The sequence below is a fragment of the Staurois parvus genome, unplaced genomic scaffold (genome assembly GCF_062004578.1).
Source record: "Staurois parvus isolate SC_StPar_1 unplaced genomic scaffold, SC_StPar_1.0 ptg000594l, whole genome shotgun sequence".
Lineage (NCBI taxonomy): Eukaryota > Metazoa > Chordata > Amphibia > Anura > Ranidae > Staurois > Staurois parvus.
The window spans coordinates 2079666-2096474 of NW_028318390.1; the positions used below are offsets into that span (position 1 = coordinate 2079666).

The window sequence follows — 16809 nt, forward strand, 5'->3', positions numbered from 1 at the left end:
AATTAAGTTGAGTACAGTCCTGTAAGTAATATATCTGTTTTGCTTGGACCAATCCTTTACATCTTGTCAATATGGGTAAAGTTGTTAATGTATTGTTTAGAAATTCCTTTTACTTTTTTTTTTTGCTTTCTTTAAGTAATCATTAAAATGTGAAATACAGAATGTGTGTAAGTTTTTCACTACTTCCAGCTGTTATCTAGATAATAGGAAAAGGCTGTTTTTCAGGAAACCTCCTTATGTTATGTTATGTTTTACCATAGACGTGAAGTGCTGCATCTGCATGAAAGTGCTGGAATTCATGACCTTGGCCTCCCACGATGGCAGTTAACTTTGTGTCTTTTTGCTGTTCTTATAGTCCTGTTTTTCAGCTTATGGAAAGGAGTAAAGACATCCGGAAAAGTGAGTACATTTTTTAAAGCAACTAACAATACATAATTCCAAAATCAAAATCAAATTTCCTAAATTCTCATAACTATAAGAAACCATTGAAGCTTGGTAAAAGTTGCCTCTTATTTGTTAAAAGTAAAACTGAAGATTCCAGGGAATTATTTTTATGTTATTGTATTAAATACACAGATTTAGGACCAATGACTACAGAGAGTTTTCAGCATGTCAGTGCAATTAATCTCACCTTCTTAAATATTGGAGTTTTTTTGCAATTAAATATTACACACTAGAGTGGAGTATTTTTTCCAGTGACTAAGCTGATTTATAAACTTGCATTGTAGGAATGAACTTTAAAGCACACCTACTGTGCAGGACTACAACATAGGAAGCAAGCTCTTCAAATTTAATGAGGAAATCTTTTATATATATATATATATATATATATATATATATATATATATATATATACATATATGATGACAAATTATTGAGAGCCATGTTAATATAGGTTGACAAAGTTACTTCCATCAATATGATTACTTTTAAAATATTATTTAAAAAAAATTGAATTACATTCCCTTAAAAGCTGAACTTCAGGCACAGTAAAACTAGCAGAAAACAGTGTAAATGCAGAATATGAACTTAGGTATACGTTTATTAAAAACACGATTCTTAATACCTGATTTTATAATTACATACAAGCTTACTCAATTTCTTTTTTGTGTATCAGCTGGGTTTTAAAATACATATAAAGGAGAATGCAAATCACAGTCGCTACCTACTCAGATTTCATTTAGCATGAGTCCCTTAACCACTTGCCCACTGGGCACTTATGCCCCCTTCCTGCCGGCCAATTTTCAACGCTCTCACACTTTGAATGATAATTACTCAGTCATGCAACGCTGTACTGTTATAAAATTTATGTATTTTTTTTCACATGAATAGAGCTTTCTTTTGGTTGTATTTTTTTAATGTTATACATGAAAAAACACTGAAAATATTTTTAAAAAATGCGGTTTTCTTAGTTTCAGTTATAAATTTTGCAAATAAGTAATTTTTCTTCATAAATTTTGACTAAAACTTATCCTGCTACATTTCTTTGGTAAAAATTACTAAAATTGGTGTATATTATTTGGTTTGTGTGAAAGCTATAGATTCTACAAGCTATGGCACCATTCATTGAAAATTGATCATACCTAATCACACCTGATGTGCTCATTATTTGAGGCCTTAACATGCCAGGACAGTACAAATACCCCCCAAATGACTCCTTTTTGGAAAGTAGACATTCCAAAGTGTTTAGTAAGAGGCATAGTGAGTTTTTTTAAGTTGTAATTATTTCCCACATTCTTTGGAAAATGAAGATTTTTTTTTCACAAAATTGTCATTAACAAGTTATTTATCACACACGGCATAGGAATATTTTCAACAACACCCCAAAACACATTCTGCTACTCCTCCTGAGTATGGCATTACCAGGTGTGAGACTTTTCCACAGCCTGGCCACATAGAGAGGCCCAATATGCAAGGAGCACCATCAAGTGTTTTAGGGACATAAATTACACATCTAATTTCCTGACAAACAATTGTTTTTGAAGGCCCTGAGCATAGGGCAAACAAAAGATTACCTGTGGTTTTAGTAGTGCAGTTGTCCACAGAAGAGAGCATTGGTTCAGGGAGTAGGCAGGGATGTAGTCAGCGAATGCAAAAGGAATTTTCCAGGCAGTAGGCAGGAATATTGTCCATAGAGATATTGTCAGCACATCCAAAGCATTGGCTCAGACAGAAGGCAGAGATGTGGTCAGAAACAGCCAAATGAATTGTCCAGGCAGAGATATGGTCAGCACAGCCAAAATATTGATCCTTGTAGTAGGCAGGAACATGGTCCATGGTACAGGTAGCAGGCAGAGGTGTGGTCAGCTCATGCAGCAGGCAGAGGCATGATGGCAGTAAGTCAGCAGCAGGCAGAAATATCAGGCTTAGGGCCTTGGTCAGGTAAGACCTGGTCAAAGGGGTAGAGGCAGGTAGAGGTATGGTCAGTTTAGGAGGCAGGCAGAGGCATCATCTATAAACAGGCCAGGATCAGTTCCTGAGCAGGCAGAGGTATGGCCAGTTTAGGCAGCAGGCAGTGGCATGGTCAAATAACAGGCTGGGTCAGTTCAGGAGCAGGCAGAGGCATGAGGAGTGTGATGGCAAATGGCAGGAATTCAGAATTACGTTTACCACACTTCACAAATATTGTAGAGAATTATGGTAATGGTGAAAACAGTCACCTATGCAGAGGCCTGGTTGGAAAGGACACTGGGGACATAATAACTGGTGTCTTGTCTAACGTCTCTTCTGGAGCACACCCAACATTTTTTTTGGCATCTCTGACCTCTTTCTCTGAGGGGGACTTTTTCAGGAAAGTGACGTTTGTGGAGTTTGCTCACTGCATCTGCATTTGAGTGAATACTTTCTGGTGGGCCTTCAGGGTACAAATGGGCAGTGACAATTTCCTCCTGATAGCGAAGAAAGGATACGTGTGTCTCAGTGGATCACATATGAATTATAAATGGCCATATTGAAAAAATAAATGGAGACATTCTTGTACCAATGGTGGGTAGGGCTGGATCATCTGATCATTGAAGTCAACTTCCCCATGAACAAATTCTAATCATGCACACATTCTGGTTTCTGGATTGGGCCATTCCTTCTGGGGATTTGTACATAGGTGTGGTTGCGAAGTGATGAAAGCATGTAGATGTCTCATTTATCCCTCCACTTCATAGCCAATATTTCTTTGTTCCGCAAACTCACTGACTCATCTCATTGTAGTCTTGTGTTCACCAGCTTTTGCAGGAAACCCTTCCTACTAGCTCTCACTGTGCTACACAGTAGTGTTTTCTTCTGGTCAAGAAAAAGGGGCAAGCTGGTGTAATAATTATCAACATAGAGATGATAACCTTTTTCAAGGAGTGGAAATGCAAATGACTTTTCCACTTGATCCAATATAGTCTGGGCATTTAGGGGGATGCAGCTGGGTGTCCTTTCCTTCATACACAAGGAAGGCATAGGCGTAACCCATGTGTCAGGGCTCCGAGTATGACCAGAGGTGTGTGGACCGACACAGGGAAACACAGACTTCAGGTATAGCGTGTAAAACAATATAATTTATTAAGGGCAACACAAACATAAACGCAGTGCAACAAACCAAACCCAAAACTAATACAAATACGTACAACAAGGTGCAACAAACCCACACCTTAACTGATATATATATATATAAATATGGAGCATAACGTTGTCAGGCGGGCCGGGTCGGTAGCTAACGGGCAGACAAGGTACAAGGAGTAGGCAGAAGATTGGTCAGGAGTAGCCGAGGTCGGTGCAGGCAGAGTTCAAGCAGCGTCAGAATCAAGCAGAGTCAGGATCAGGCAGGAAGCAGACAGGATGCAGGTACAGGGGCTCATGGGAACAATACACCAAGGCCCTGACTGCAGGCCTGGCTATTCCTTAAATACACCTCCTGCAATCATCCTCAGGTGATGTCTTGATTGCAGGAGTGAGCTTCTGGCTGCTGAGAGCACCCACTGGCCAGCCCTGGTACTGCAGCCCACAAGGCAGGTGAGTCCCACCACCATTGGCGAGTCCATTCCTGACACCATGGCTCTGTCGCATAACTTGCAGAGCTTAACCCCATATTGGGCCCTTTTGCAGGGGATAAACTGCTTGAAGCCTAGCTTTCCACTGAAGGGGATACGCGACAAGGTAATTTTGTCTGCAATAAATAATTGGGTGAATTTCTCTGAGAAAAAATTAAGAATTGGCTGAATATTATACAATGTATCATATGCTAGGTCATTTCGGGGAGGACACAATGTTATTGTTGTAATGGAGGAACCACATGATCATTAAATATCCTGTTCCTGGCATAACTGATAAGTAAATACGTATAAACAGGAAATTTCTGATCTTAAACAAGATATTCGTGTGCGTATGGAAGAGATTGAAAATACCGCTGATGGTCTATGTAGTGCCTTACAATCCGATGAAGAGACCCTTAACTCACATATGGTTTTAATACAACGACTCATGTACCAACAAGATGACATTGAGAAAAGGAACCGCCGTAATAATATACGGATCAGGGGCATACCAGAAATCATTGAATCTTAAGATTTAGCCACGGTGGTTACTGCCATATTTAATCAACTACTACAGCAACCTAAAGACACTCATATTGAGTTGGACCACATACATCGCACGATGGGCCCCAGGAACCCTGATCCATCTTTTGTTCGTGATACTCTGTGCAGGGTTCACTACTTCAAGGTCAAGGCTGCCATTATGCGCATAGCCAGCGCGCAAGATTCCATCCTATTCAATGAAGTGCGGGTGATGCTCCTCCCTGATCTCTCCCGCCAGACTCTGCCCATGCGCAGGGCCCTGCGTCCTCTCACTCAGATGTTGCAGGAGAGGCATATTCGCTACCAGTGGCGATTCCTGTTTCAACTCAACGCCTCACAGAACGGCAAATCTGCTAAAATCCACACTCTCGGGACTTGCCCACATTTCACGGTGTGTTCGAGCTACCTCAAGTGTCCCTCCCGGACTGGCCCTTCCAGCTCCCAACCCCAGGCCTTTCATTTCCTTCTACCTGGCAGCGGTTCGATCGAAAGAAGAAGAAACGTTCCAAATCCTCCTCCCAGAAGATCCCTGAGGGCTGATCCCATATCCGCGTAAATTGGGAGGTTTCTTCCCTTCTTTTTCCTACAGTTTTTATGCTAATTGCTCTTGTTGGATCTGTGGCTTATACTTGTGCCTGTTGTCTTTCGAGCCCTGGGACTATGGCTTGAGGCTCATTCCTGGGTTCTGTCGTTTGTTGTGGCATGGGGGGACGCCTTCGGTCATAGTCTCGGGGGCTTTGGGCCCTATCATTATTTGATTTGTTTATACCCTGTCAGTGTTGGGTTATGTTTATGTCTATTTGTCAGGGGAGGGGGCTCAGCTCCATATTTGGTGGGATTTTGATCAAACACAACCCTTCTGGCGACAGGTTTTTTTTGTATATAACAGGATCTATGGTGAGTCCTTGGCCCCTTCGCCAAAGATTGCTCTCCTCTCTATATCATTTGGCTCACTGTTATGTTTCTTTCTATCTGCAGCCCGCCAATTGATACCTCTCTTTTGGAAAATGACCACTCCCCCGCCTCTTCTGATGTAGGTTTCTGTGTTTTTTTGTGTTTTTTAAAGAAAATTTATTGGGTTTTTTGCAGTCATACATGTTAATTGACCAAAACAAGAGAGAAAATATAGCGGAAGCACATATCACAGTACAGAACCGTAAGATAAACCATACATTATGCCGATAGTATCTTAGATAGATTCAATGTATGTCAAGTTAGCGTCAGCCTTGCTATGGGGGGGGGGGAATGACTCGTCTCCAGATACTGGGATGTCTTGGCTGTTTGTAAGGAGGATGCGTAGGTGAGAGGGAGAGCTCTGTGATACGGTGTACTCCCTTGGTTCTGGGCGTGAGTGGGGGTTTAATTGTGTTGGCTGAGGTCTAATGCCAGCATATGACTTCAGTGATAGAATAGAAAAGAAAAACTATGAGAAGCTGTATACTTACGTGTGGTAGTTGTCGGAGGGGAGAAAGAGGATGAAGTGGGAAAAGGGATTAGAGAAGAAAGAGAGGGAGTAAGATATAGAGGGGTTGCAACTGTGGTGCTGCTAATAGGTTAACTTGGCAAAAAGAGTTATGGGGAGGAAGGGAGAAGGAAGGAGGAGAGAGGAAAAAACCAGTAGAACCCTGGGTACTCTATGTGTGCAGGGAGATGCGATGAGAAAAGGATATGAGCATAGGTAGAGTGATTAGGTCCAGATCTACGTTATAGCTTAAGAAATGGTGTTAGTGATTGGGTAGATTGAAGATGTAACATATGTCCATGCTTTGTCCTAGGGAGAGAAAGGTGAGAGAGAGACCTCTTTTTTTCCCATTTACCATATGGGATATGAATGGCAATTCGGGCGTAAGTGTCTATGTTATGGATAGTAGCTGGGCGAGTCATTCGGTCTAGCTTTGTACTGTAGGTCAAGTCACTGAGAAACCTAGAGGGCAAACATAGAAGCAGAAGGTAGATACCGCAAGTATACATGAGCAAGTCTACATAACCAATGTCTTACATACAGATAGTATAGAGAGATTGTGAGTAGTCAAAGTTACAAATCAAGGCACAGATATTCACTGTTCAACAGGTAAAAAGTTTTGGGCATAAAATTAGCTAATCTTACATAATTTTGGGGTGCTGAAAACGAAAATGACCCTAAAAAATGTTGATTGGCTCTAGTTTCCATGATATATTTACCCATCTAATGACGTAAGCCATTCAAAATTATGATGCAACTTCAGCTGCATAATGCGCAATTGATACTGGTGACCAATAGAAAATTGCATGTATACTGAGATGATGCAATATTAGCGTTTAATTGCATCACTTCACTGCATAAAAGCTGCAGTATCTGTAGCTGATTGTAGTTCGACAGCGTCTTTACATTTCGTTTTATGCTTATATAGGCTACTCAGTAATGCCTCGAACTTGTGTGAATAAAGCAGATAATTTCTGCTATATCTGCGGTGAAATAACTTTTATCTCACAAAAAAGGAGGATAACAGGAATGATTAAGAAAGCCTACAACTTGTATTTTGGCTGCAAGATAGGAGACCAGGACAAGAGCTGGGCACCACATATATGCTGCAATTCTTGTGGGATGGCACTGGAGCAATGGTTGAATGGAAAAAAGGCATCTATGCCTTTAGCTGTGCCAATGATTTGGAGAGAGCCAACAGATCATGTTAGTAATTGTTACTTTTGTATGGTGCCTCCAATTGTAAAAGGACTAAATAAGAAGAAAAAGTTATCTGTGCACTATCCAAATATTCCATCGGCAATACGTCCAGTTCCTCATGGAGAGGGGCTACCAATTCCTAAAGCACCAGAATCCTTCGTGGTTGAGTCAAGTGAGGAAGAACCTGAAGCGTGTAGTCACGTGCAGTTGTAAGAGATAGCCCTTTCCTCGAATACAAGAGAAAAGCCAAGAGAAGCAAAACCGACACAAACTGAAGACAAAACTAGTGAGAATCCTAAGTATTAAAATGATTCAACTTAGCTTATGGCTATAATTTTTCTTGGTAATCCTATGCAATATATTATGCCATTTAGGCTTTGTTATGTAGTCAATATCACTTGCTTTATATTTGTGGAAAGACATCTATCTATATAATTATTGTGCATTATGTAGTCATTACGCCTATAGTAGAAAACTTTCCGTTTACAGAAAAACTAGAGCCAATTGACAAATTTTATTGTTATATTTGAACTCAGAATGTGAAATTCATTAAGAAATGGATCCTTTTGTTTCCAAAACTGGCAAAAAATAAAAATTTGTTGAACAGTGTATTCTGTCACCCTGAAGGAAAAACCTCTGCTCTTGTAAAGAGAGTGTAGCATTAACATAAGAACTCCATTTTCGAATATATAGGTCCACTCCGTGGTTGGGACATGAGGAGATTAAATTGAGTTTCTCCAGATGTAGAAGAAAGTTGAGGTCTTGTTTTAGATCCGATAATGTTGGAAGGTTGTTGGAGACCGATTTTTTCAGGATGGCCCTTCTTGCTGCCAAGAGATAGGTAGATAACCATGGTTTGTATCTTCTCAGCATCTGGAGTTGAGAGGGCAGAGAACCTGTAGCTAGATTTTCCATATTGCTGAACAGAGGGATTAAAGGATCCCTTGTCAGTTGGATGGTGGTGAAAAAAGATATGAAAAAGATTACTTGTGTCCAAAAGACAGATATGGAGGGAAAGAGCCAGAATCTGTGGTGTAAGGAGGGTTTAGGACTGTTGCAGAGCGGGCATTTGGGCACTTCAGGGCTGTTTTTCAGGTAGAGACATGGCATGTAGGCTCGATGCATAATCTTGAACTGTTGTTCGTGCCAAAATCCATTAATATGGAAGGCACATGTGGTGTTGAAGCCTGAGAGTATTTGATCTGCTGTAAATGCATTGTCAAAGTCCCTGGATTGAGTTCGAGGTTTCCAGTGGTTTTGTGTACAGACAATTTAGCGGTTTGTAGATGTTAGATGTTTTGTAATTTCGGTGTTGTGCCAGAACGTCTAATATGGTAGCGGAGAATCTAGTGGACTTGACTGGTGCTACAGAGTTCACATAGTTCCTTACTTGTAATGCATAGAAAAAGTGGTGAGGGGGTAATTGGTACCTTTGTTGTATGTGATGCAAAGGTTGCGGTGAGCTATTTGAAGTATCATACAATTGCTGTACCAGAATAAGGTTATGAGCTACCCATATGCCATAAGCTGCATATTATTGGGAAAGGGGAAAAGAGGGGTTGTTATGAATAGGAAGAAAGCATGAGATTCATGGAGATACTCCCAATTTACGTCTAACTTCCCTCCATGTGATGAGAGTGTCACGAATAAGAAGGTTGTGTTTTAGATGGGACGTGAGAGAATTTATGTTGGAGTGCAAGAGGGCCGTGAGATTAAAGGGGTGAACCATATCGGGTTCGAGTTGGAAATTGGAATATTTAGATGTTTGAGTAAGCCAGTCTAGACATACACGTATTAGGCAAGATAGATTGTGTAATGCTATGCAAGGATGTTTACCTCTCCATAGCAATTTGGAAATTGCCTGACTTAGTTGCTTGCAATCTTTATGCCTGAGGAGGAGGGGAATAGTCTGCATAGGGTATAAAGGTTTTGGGAAGCTCACCTTCTTAAAAAGATGTGACCTTCCAAAAAGGGACAGAGGTAACTCTCTCCACATCTCCAATTCCCCTATAATTTTGTTGATCATTGGTGTAAGGTTAAGTGTGTATAGTGAGGAGGCTAGCTTTCCTATTTTTATGCCTAGATATGTAATGTATCTGTATGCTAAAGTGAATTGAGAGTTCTGGGTCCACTGTGGGGGGCGGGCATGGAACAGCAGCAGAACCTCGCTTTTGGAAAAATGTATGCGCAAACCTGAATAATGCCGGAATTCGGTAAAGGTATCTCGGATATATGGCAAATCCGAAGAAGGATTCAAGGATTCAAGGTGAAAATTAAAATGTCGTCTGCAAATAGTGAAAGTTGTAGTTCTTGTTGGCCTATCGAGATTCCATGGAGATCGGAATGGAATAGTAAATATCGGGCTAGGGGTTCCAGGGTGAGATTAAAAAGAAGTGGGGAAAGGGGGTATCCCTGTTGGGTTCCCTTATGGAGTTTTATGGGATTAGAAATGTGACCTGCCGCAAATATTTGGGCTGTCGGTGCTGAATACATTGCCTGAATCATGTGGAAGAAAGGGTCTGCAAAATCCAAATCTCTGTAGGGTAAGAAACAACCAAGTAAAATTTACATTGTCAAAAGCCTTTTCGGCGTCTAGAGATATGATCGCTGTGTCGCGGAGAGGATTGTGTTTAGCATGATTGAGGACTGTTAAAACCTTGCATATGTTTGATGCGGCTGAACGACCTTGGACGAACCTTGCTTGGGAGGGGTGGATTAGTGAAGGTAGGATTAAAGCCAATCTGTTTGCGATAATTTTAGAGAGCAATTTGGCATCTAGGTTCAAAAGAGAAATTGGGCAGTAAGAGCCTGGATTAGTAGGGTCTTTGTCTTTTTTAGCTATAAGCTTGATGTATGCCTGAAAGCCAGATGGCAGGTATTCGCCTTCCTCTTGGATCGTTTGGAACGCAGACTACAGGGTAGGTGTGAGAGTGTTGACAATAAGTTTGTAGAACTCTGCGATATATCCGTCAGGTCCAGGGGCTTTTCCATTTGCTAGAGACTGGATAGCACAACTGATATATAATTGGGTTATCAGAGCATTCAGGGAATGAAATGAGGTAGGGTCAATTTGTGGAAGATTGAGTTTCTCTAAAAAGGCAGTGGCCCGTTCAGTGTCGATGGGATCTGTATCGTAGAGATTTGCAAAAAACTTCTCCAGTATGGAAATTATTTCCTCTGAGGAAGCTTTTTGAATACCCTGGGAATCTTTTAACGCGGTAAAGTGGGTAGGAACAAAAGGTTTCTGATATAGACGTGCTAGGAGTTTGCCTGATTTGTTTACGAATTTGTGGTATTGAAGGTCTAGATGGGATTTGTGTATGGACTCCTGGGCCGCTGCCCATGTGTCAAATTGGTGTTTGTGGTCTGTCCACACCTTTCTGTTTTGATGTGAGTTGAGATCCGCCAAATTCCTTTGAGCTTGTCTTAAATGTTGGCTGGCTGTAGTGTATTTATGGAGGAGATTTTTCTTGTATGCTGAAGTGAATGCAATAATTCTGCCACGTAGCACTGCCTTTCCTGTATCCCAGAATAGGTTTGGGTTAGATATGTGGGCCGCATTTGTGTCACAGAACTCTCTCCAGGTGTCACATAGCACCTGGAGTAGATCCTGATTGTTGGCGAGGTATGCGGGAAATCGCCATGATCAGGCTTGAGAGCTAGGTGTTAGGTGTTGAATGGTTAAAGAGATGGGAGCATGGTCTGAGACAGCTATGTCATGAATGGTTGTGTCTGAAATATGTTGCAACAAGGTGGGATTAATAAAAAAATAGTCAATCCTAGATAAAGATTTGTGGACTGGGGAAAAAAGAGTGAAGTCTTTACCGTCAGGATGCGTCAAGTGCCAGACATCACTGAATTGGAGTGCTTCCGCAAAGTTGTTGAGCACTGTGTGCGCTTGAGTGGGGGAGAAGGGGAGTTGTCTGGTGTGGTCTGTTGGTCTGGATTTGTCATCTTGCAGATTCATGCAAGAGTTGAAATCACCCCCTATTAAAAGTGGGAGATGCATATTTTTTGATATTTTGTGCGAAATATCCTGGAAGAATTGTTTGGGAGGAGAGTTTGGTGCGTAAATATTTGTAAGAATCAAAGAGGAGGTACCCAACTTGAGATGAGCAGAGACAAAGCGCCCATCCTCATCTGTTTCCATGGAGAGGATGTCAGGGGAGAATCGTGTGTGTATGAGTATTAGAACTCCGGCTTTGTGGTGGGGAGAAGGGGAGCCCAATACCCGGCCCACCCATAGCTTTTGCATACGTATAAAGTCATTTTGGGACAGATGTGTTTCCTGAAGTAGTGCTATATCTGTTTTTAGCCATTCATTTTTAATCTTTTCAATATAACTCTTCAATTTATTTTCCTTAAGTCTTTTCAATAGGTATTTTGCTGGCTTATTCTCCCACAGGTATCTTTCCTTTGAAACCCTGTTAAATATCTTCCTTGTTTCCTGGTCTTTTAGCTCTTCTCTTTTAAATATAATCTTTGAGTATATCTCCGTATCCTGTTTCTTTTTATGTGCCTGCTATAAACCATATAACTCCTTCGTCACCTCTTTTACTTTTTTCTACCGTTCTTTCTTTTTTTTGGCCCCTGTTGTGATCAAAATTCCCCTAATATACACCTTATGTGCCTCCCAAATAGTGGCTACTGAAACTTCTTCGGTTTTGTTTAACAGAAAAAATTGCTATTTCCTCCCTCAACCTCCTTTCTACCTCAGGGTCCTGTATAAGCATTGAACATACAGTATAAATATGTATATACATATATATATATAGAATACGGCCAAATTTGTAGTATTGCAAATATATGTCAATATATTTGGGGAGAATATTTTTAAAATATATTTAAAATATATTTTTCTTCCATGTGGATTATTGGTTCATTAATTATTTTAATATAGTCTTAATTCATTTATTTTGTAATACAGATTTTATATCTATATGCTATAATGTGGTAGAGAGGATAGGGATACCAAGATATTCTAAATAGTCAGGGTTTACAAACATGTTATATTTAGCTTCATTAGCATTACTTTGATTTACCACTAGATGGGATGATATACTAACCTAACCTTGTTGGATTATAAAAGGACATTGTTTTAGGAATTCTAAAGGACATGGGGTTATAGGACAGTAGGTTAGTGCTGCATTCAGATATCTTTCCAGTAAGAAAGATGGAGACCATGGCCGCCAGATGTGGGCAAGATGTTGCATAAGTAGAAGTCCAGTGGCATCTGACGCCTATTGCCTATGAGGAAGTCGATTCTACAACGAAACACGTCGGACAGATGTGACTTCAGACGCAACCGGAAGTGCAGCGGTGCCCATTTTGGAAATTGAATCAAGCTGCTTGTATTCCAAACACATGTAAACACGTTATTACATTATTAAATTTGCTTTAAGCAATATTGCACTGTGGGAGTATGCTTATCTTTCATAATCACTGAGAATTTGTGAAGAAGTGAGGAGGCGATTGGGCACATTGATACTTGATTCCAAAAAGGCTATTCACAAGACATGCAGGTTGCACTTGCAATCTTCGTGTATAAGAAATACTACACTATATTAGTTTTTTCTTTTGGAGATTTGGATCAGCACATTGGAAGATCAGAGAGAGAGAGATTGTATGACATACAACACATTCTGGCTAAGGAGATCTTGATGAGAAGATAGGAAGATTGGAGTACGAAGTGGTGCGCTGTTGTTGGCATAACAAAAAAAGAAAAAACATTTGTTGGTGAACATTTGCTTTCTTTTAACCACTTGCAATCCAGAGGATTTACCTCCCTTAATAACCAGGCCTCTTTTTTGCTACTCGGCGCTGCACTAATTCAACTGAAAATTGCGCGGTCATGCAATGCTGCACCCAAATGATGTAATGATACTTCCATTGCTGACCCCTGCTCCAGCCCAGGCCCCCTCCCTCTCTCATCCACAGCCAACATACCTGGCTGCAGCAGCACCATCTGCTCTGCCCAGATCCCGTACACACGACACAGACACTTACCGATCAGCTGTCTTCCTTCTCTGGCCACTCTCCTTCTCTTCACTGGCTCCGAATGGTCCCTCACTCGATCTTCTTCGATCTTCGCGCCGCCGCTTCGCTCCTCCACTCCAAGCTCCGCCTCCTTGACGGTGATTGGATGCCCGTGTGCCTTTCCTGAGCTACAGATCCAGCGGCCAATCACACGTGAGGAAGCGGAGCTTGCAGAGGGAGGGAAAGGCTGCCATAGTCTGCCCAGTGATCCCATGGTTGTGGCCAGATGAGAGGGGCGGCATGTCATCCCACCCACATCATGATCAAGATCCAGGGAGATGAAGACACAGGATGGACACCGTCTCCAGCCCTCCTCCAGCAGCACCTCGTGGATCGAATCGAAGTGGGACACAGAATCGGTGACACCGGTAAGACACAGCAGCCCCTGTCCCTTTCCCATGGAAGTGTCCCTTAGGGTAGGGAGAGCCTGGAAATACCCAGAAAAAGAGTTAGGCCTATGCATCCACTGGCTTGCATAGAGGTGTTCCAACCACAGTGATGGGTTAACGTGTTCCTCCCTCTGGTTCGAAACAGAGGGGGGCAGATATGTGACAACACGAGACTCTGTCACTGTGAGAAGATAAGAAAATGTGACACAGGATTCACATTTAGGGTAAATGAAACGGTCCAGACTAGTGTTTCTGGGGAGAGAAAGCTGTGGATTTGGCATTCTCTTGATTCTGCAGTACCGGATATCGTATGTACTCTCTAGCGCCTCAGGATATGCACAGCCAAAAGGGAAGCCAAGGGTACCAGGACAGCGACAACCAAAAGAAATGTTCCAGGGGTACAGCCCTCCTCAAACTACTCCATATATATATTGTACACACTATATTGCCAAAAGTATTGGGACACCTGCCTTTACACGCACACAAGCTTTAATGGCATCCCAGTCTTAGTCTGTAGGGTTCAATATTGAGTTTGCCCACATTTTTCAGTTATAACAGCTTCAACTTCTGGGAAGGCTGTCCACAAGGTTTAGGAGAGTGTCTATGGGAATGTTTGACCATTCTTCCAGAAGCACATTTGTGAGATCAGGCACTGATGTTGGACGAGAAGGCCCGGCTCGCAGTCTCTGCTCTAAATCATCCCAAAGGTATTCTGTTGGGTTAAGGTCAGGACTCTGTGCAGGCCAGTCAAGTCCCCCCCCCCCAAACTCGCTCATCAATGACTTTATGGACCTTGCTTTGTGCACTGGTGCGCAGTCATGTTGGAACAGAAAGGGGCCATTCCCAAACTGTTCCCATAAAGTTGAGAGCATGAAATCATCCAAAATGTCTTGGTATGCTGACAGACCTGTGTTCAGCTTTACACAGACAAGGTTGATAAACAGAGTTGGTGGACTATGAATGTCCTGTAGATATTTTTATAACTCTAGTATTGCTAGAGAGTTTTTTTTTTCTTGGGCCAGTGCATGTTATTAGCACAGCGCCAATCAGCGCTGTCCAGACAGAGGGTTAGGGATTTCATATCCTCCTAGAGCAGAAAGAAAACTCTTACAAGCTTTAATCAGTGCTCTACTGAAGTCACAAGACTGCTCTAACTGTTGATGAGAAAAGGTATTTAGCAGTTTATATTTACTAAAATAATTGCATTTCCATGTTGTGTGTACTGTGGGAGACCAGATATAGTGAATGCAGGGTCCTGGGTTTAGTATCACTTTACTATTTTTTTTAAATTAACATTCTGGAAGAAAATACGTGTATCTTGTCTAACATACTACTAGAATACTATTTTCACAGCCCCCTTTTTGAGGAACAGCATAGCGTAGGTATAGAAAAAAATTTAAATTCTGCTGGGGATATTAAAATGTCAGCTTAAACATAAATTACTCTAAAATCCAACTATAAATAAACTTCCTTTGACAAGAATTGTGAATTTATAGGTTTTAAACATTCGAATTTAGTATGATTTACATAACCTGCTTGAAAACTTGTATAAAGCAGAACATCTTTACAGAACAGTTACTGTGACCCTGATAGGATCTGGAGAATTTAGCATTCTGTTGTAATGAAGAATTTAAAAGCAGATTATACCAAAATGGTGGATAATGAGATGTATGTAAATTTAGTATGTACCTCCTGACATGCTGCTACTGATAAAACTCACAAGCAGAAAAACTACTACAGTATTTGTGAAAAGGGCTGGATGGATGGTTACAATATAGCCGTGTGTGTTGCATACCAATAATTACCCAAACTTGGAATAAAAGGAAAGAAGGGGCACCTGATGTCCAAAACAATGCAAGTTTGATGGTAGATTAAGAGTCATTTATTGAGAATAGTGACAAGTACTGTACATCGAGCCAATGTGTTTGGGTTTGAGTTTACCTCCAGTATCCACCATTGGGCACAGCTGACTAGAGGGACATCTCCCTACTCACCCACACAACCACCCACCTACGGCCAGTGACTGATCCAGAAAGTCCAGTGCGGTCTTCAGCAAAAACAAGAATATTTACCTATAGAATAAAATAGCAATAAAAGTGAGCGCTCTTATAAGGTAAGCAGCTGAACATCCAAGGAAACCAAATAAAAAGCCTTGTCAAAATCGCATAAAAATATATATGTGCAGCGCTAATCAACAAATAATGGTATCATATAATATATCATAATATATGTCCCCAATGATAAAAACAGTCAGTGACAGTTTTTAAATGAGTGATATATAGCTTCCAGTCCAGTGGTGGTGCTTCCTGTGTTAAGGTAAAAATTGCACACTAACTAGAAGCATAATAGGATTACGCAGTGTATAAATCATATAGGTCCACTTCACTGGTCTAGGTCCGGATTGGAACTCAGGGTGGGTTCTCCTTCAGGTTGGTATGGATAAATAGCCCTCAGTAGGTGTAGGTAGATCCAGTAGGCCAGAGGTCCCCTTTAAGGGATAGGTGGGTGAAGATTCCTGAATTACAGGTGCTTCCCTCTCTGGGTCTGGTGGGCTGGTGACTGGATCACAGCAGGGCTCTGAAAATAGCAAAGCTCCTCAAGGGAGACCAAGGAAAGTGCCCATAGTGTAGTATTTAAGTATTGCTGCACATAAGAATATTTACCTAGAAGCATTGTTTTTACCACCCTTTGTAGTCCAACATTTCAAGTTTACAAACTTGTGTGTGCATCTTCAAATAGACTGGGCTGTTAAATAGGTTTATGGATGTGTACATGAGCAGATGGTGGACTGGTGCAATAAAATAAAGCTAATGGCAAAACCTTTTATTTATTGGTTTTGGATAGGAGTGGTCTGGTTTTTATTGCTGTATGTGCCCCTGTTAGGCAGAATCACCTTTTCTATGTGTTCTGTTTATCATTATCACTGAAAGTGAAAGAAAATGCTATGTAGATTTTGTGTTGTCATAAAAAAGGGAGGACACGCTGGAGGAATTTGCTCTCACTTCCTGTTTTGGCTATGAGACAGGAAATGAAGGACAACAACTGGAAAAGAAAAACTGACAAGGGACAAGGGGCATGACTCTCCCTTACTCTACCCAAAATGAAAAAATAATTGCTGTGTTTAGTTCTACTTTAATATCTTGTAGATCATTAATATAATGAAGGA

The 16809-nt window shown here is 41.2% G+C and overlaps 1 protein-coding gene across 1 annotated transcript in view; it reads left to right on the forward strand.

Annotated features, from left to right (window-relative positions):
* The window catches only part of SLC6A2 (solute carrier family 6 member 2), a 769042-nt gene that overhangs the window by 131903 nt on the left and 620330 nt on the right, over positions 1-16809 (forward strand). The window contains exon 5 of the mRNA XM_089692558.1: positions 261-399. Coding sequence (XP_089548684.1) covers positions 261-399 — 139 coding nt within the window. The remainder of the gene's footprint in view (positions 1-260; positions 400-16809) is intronic.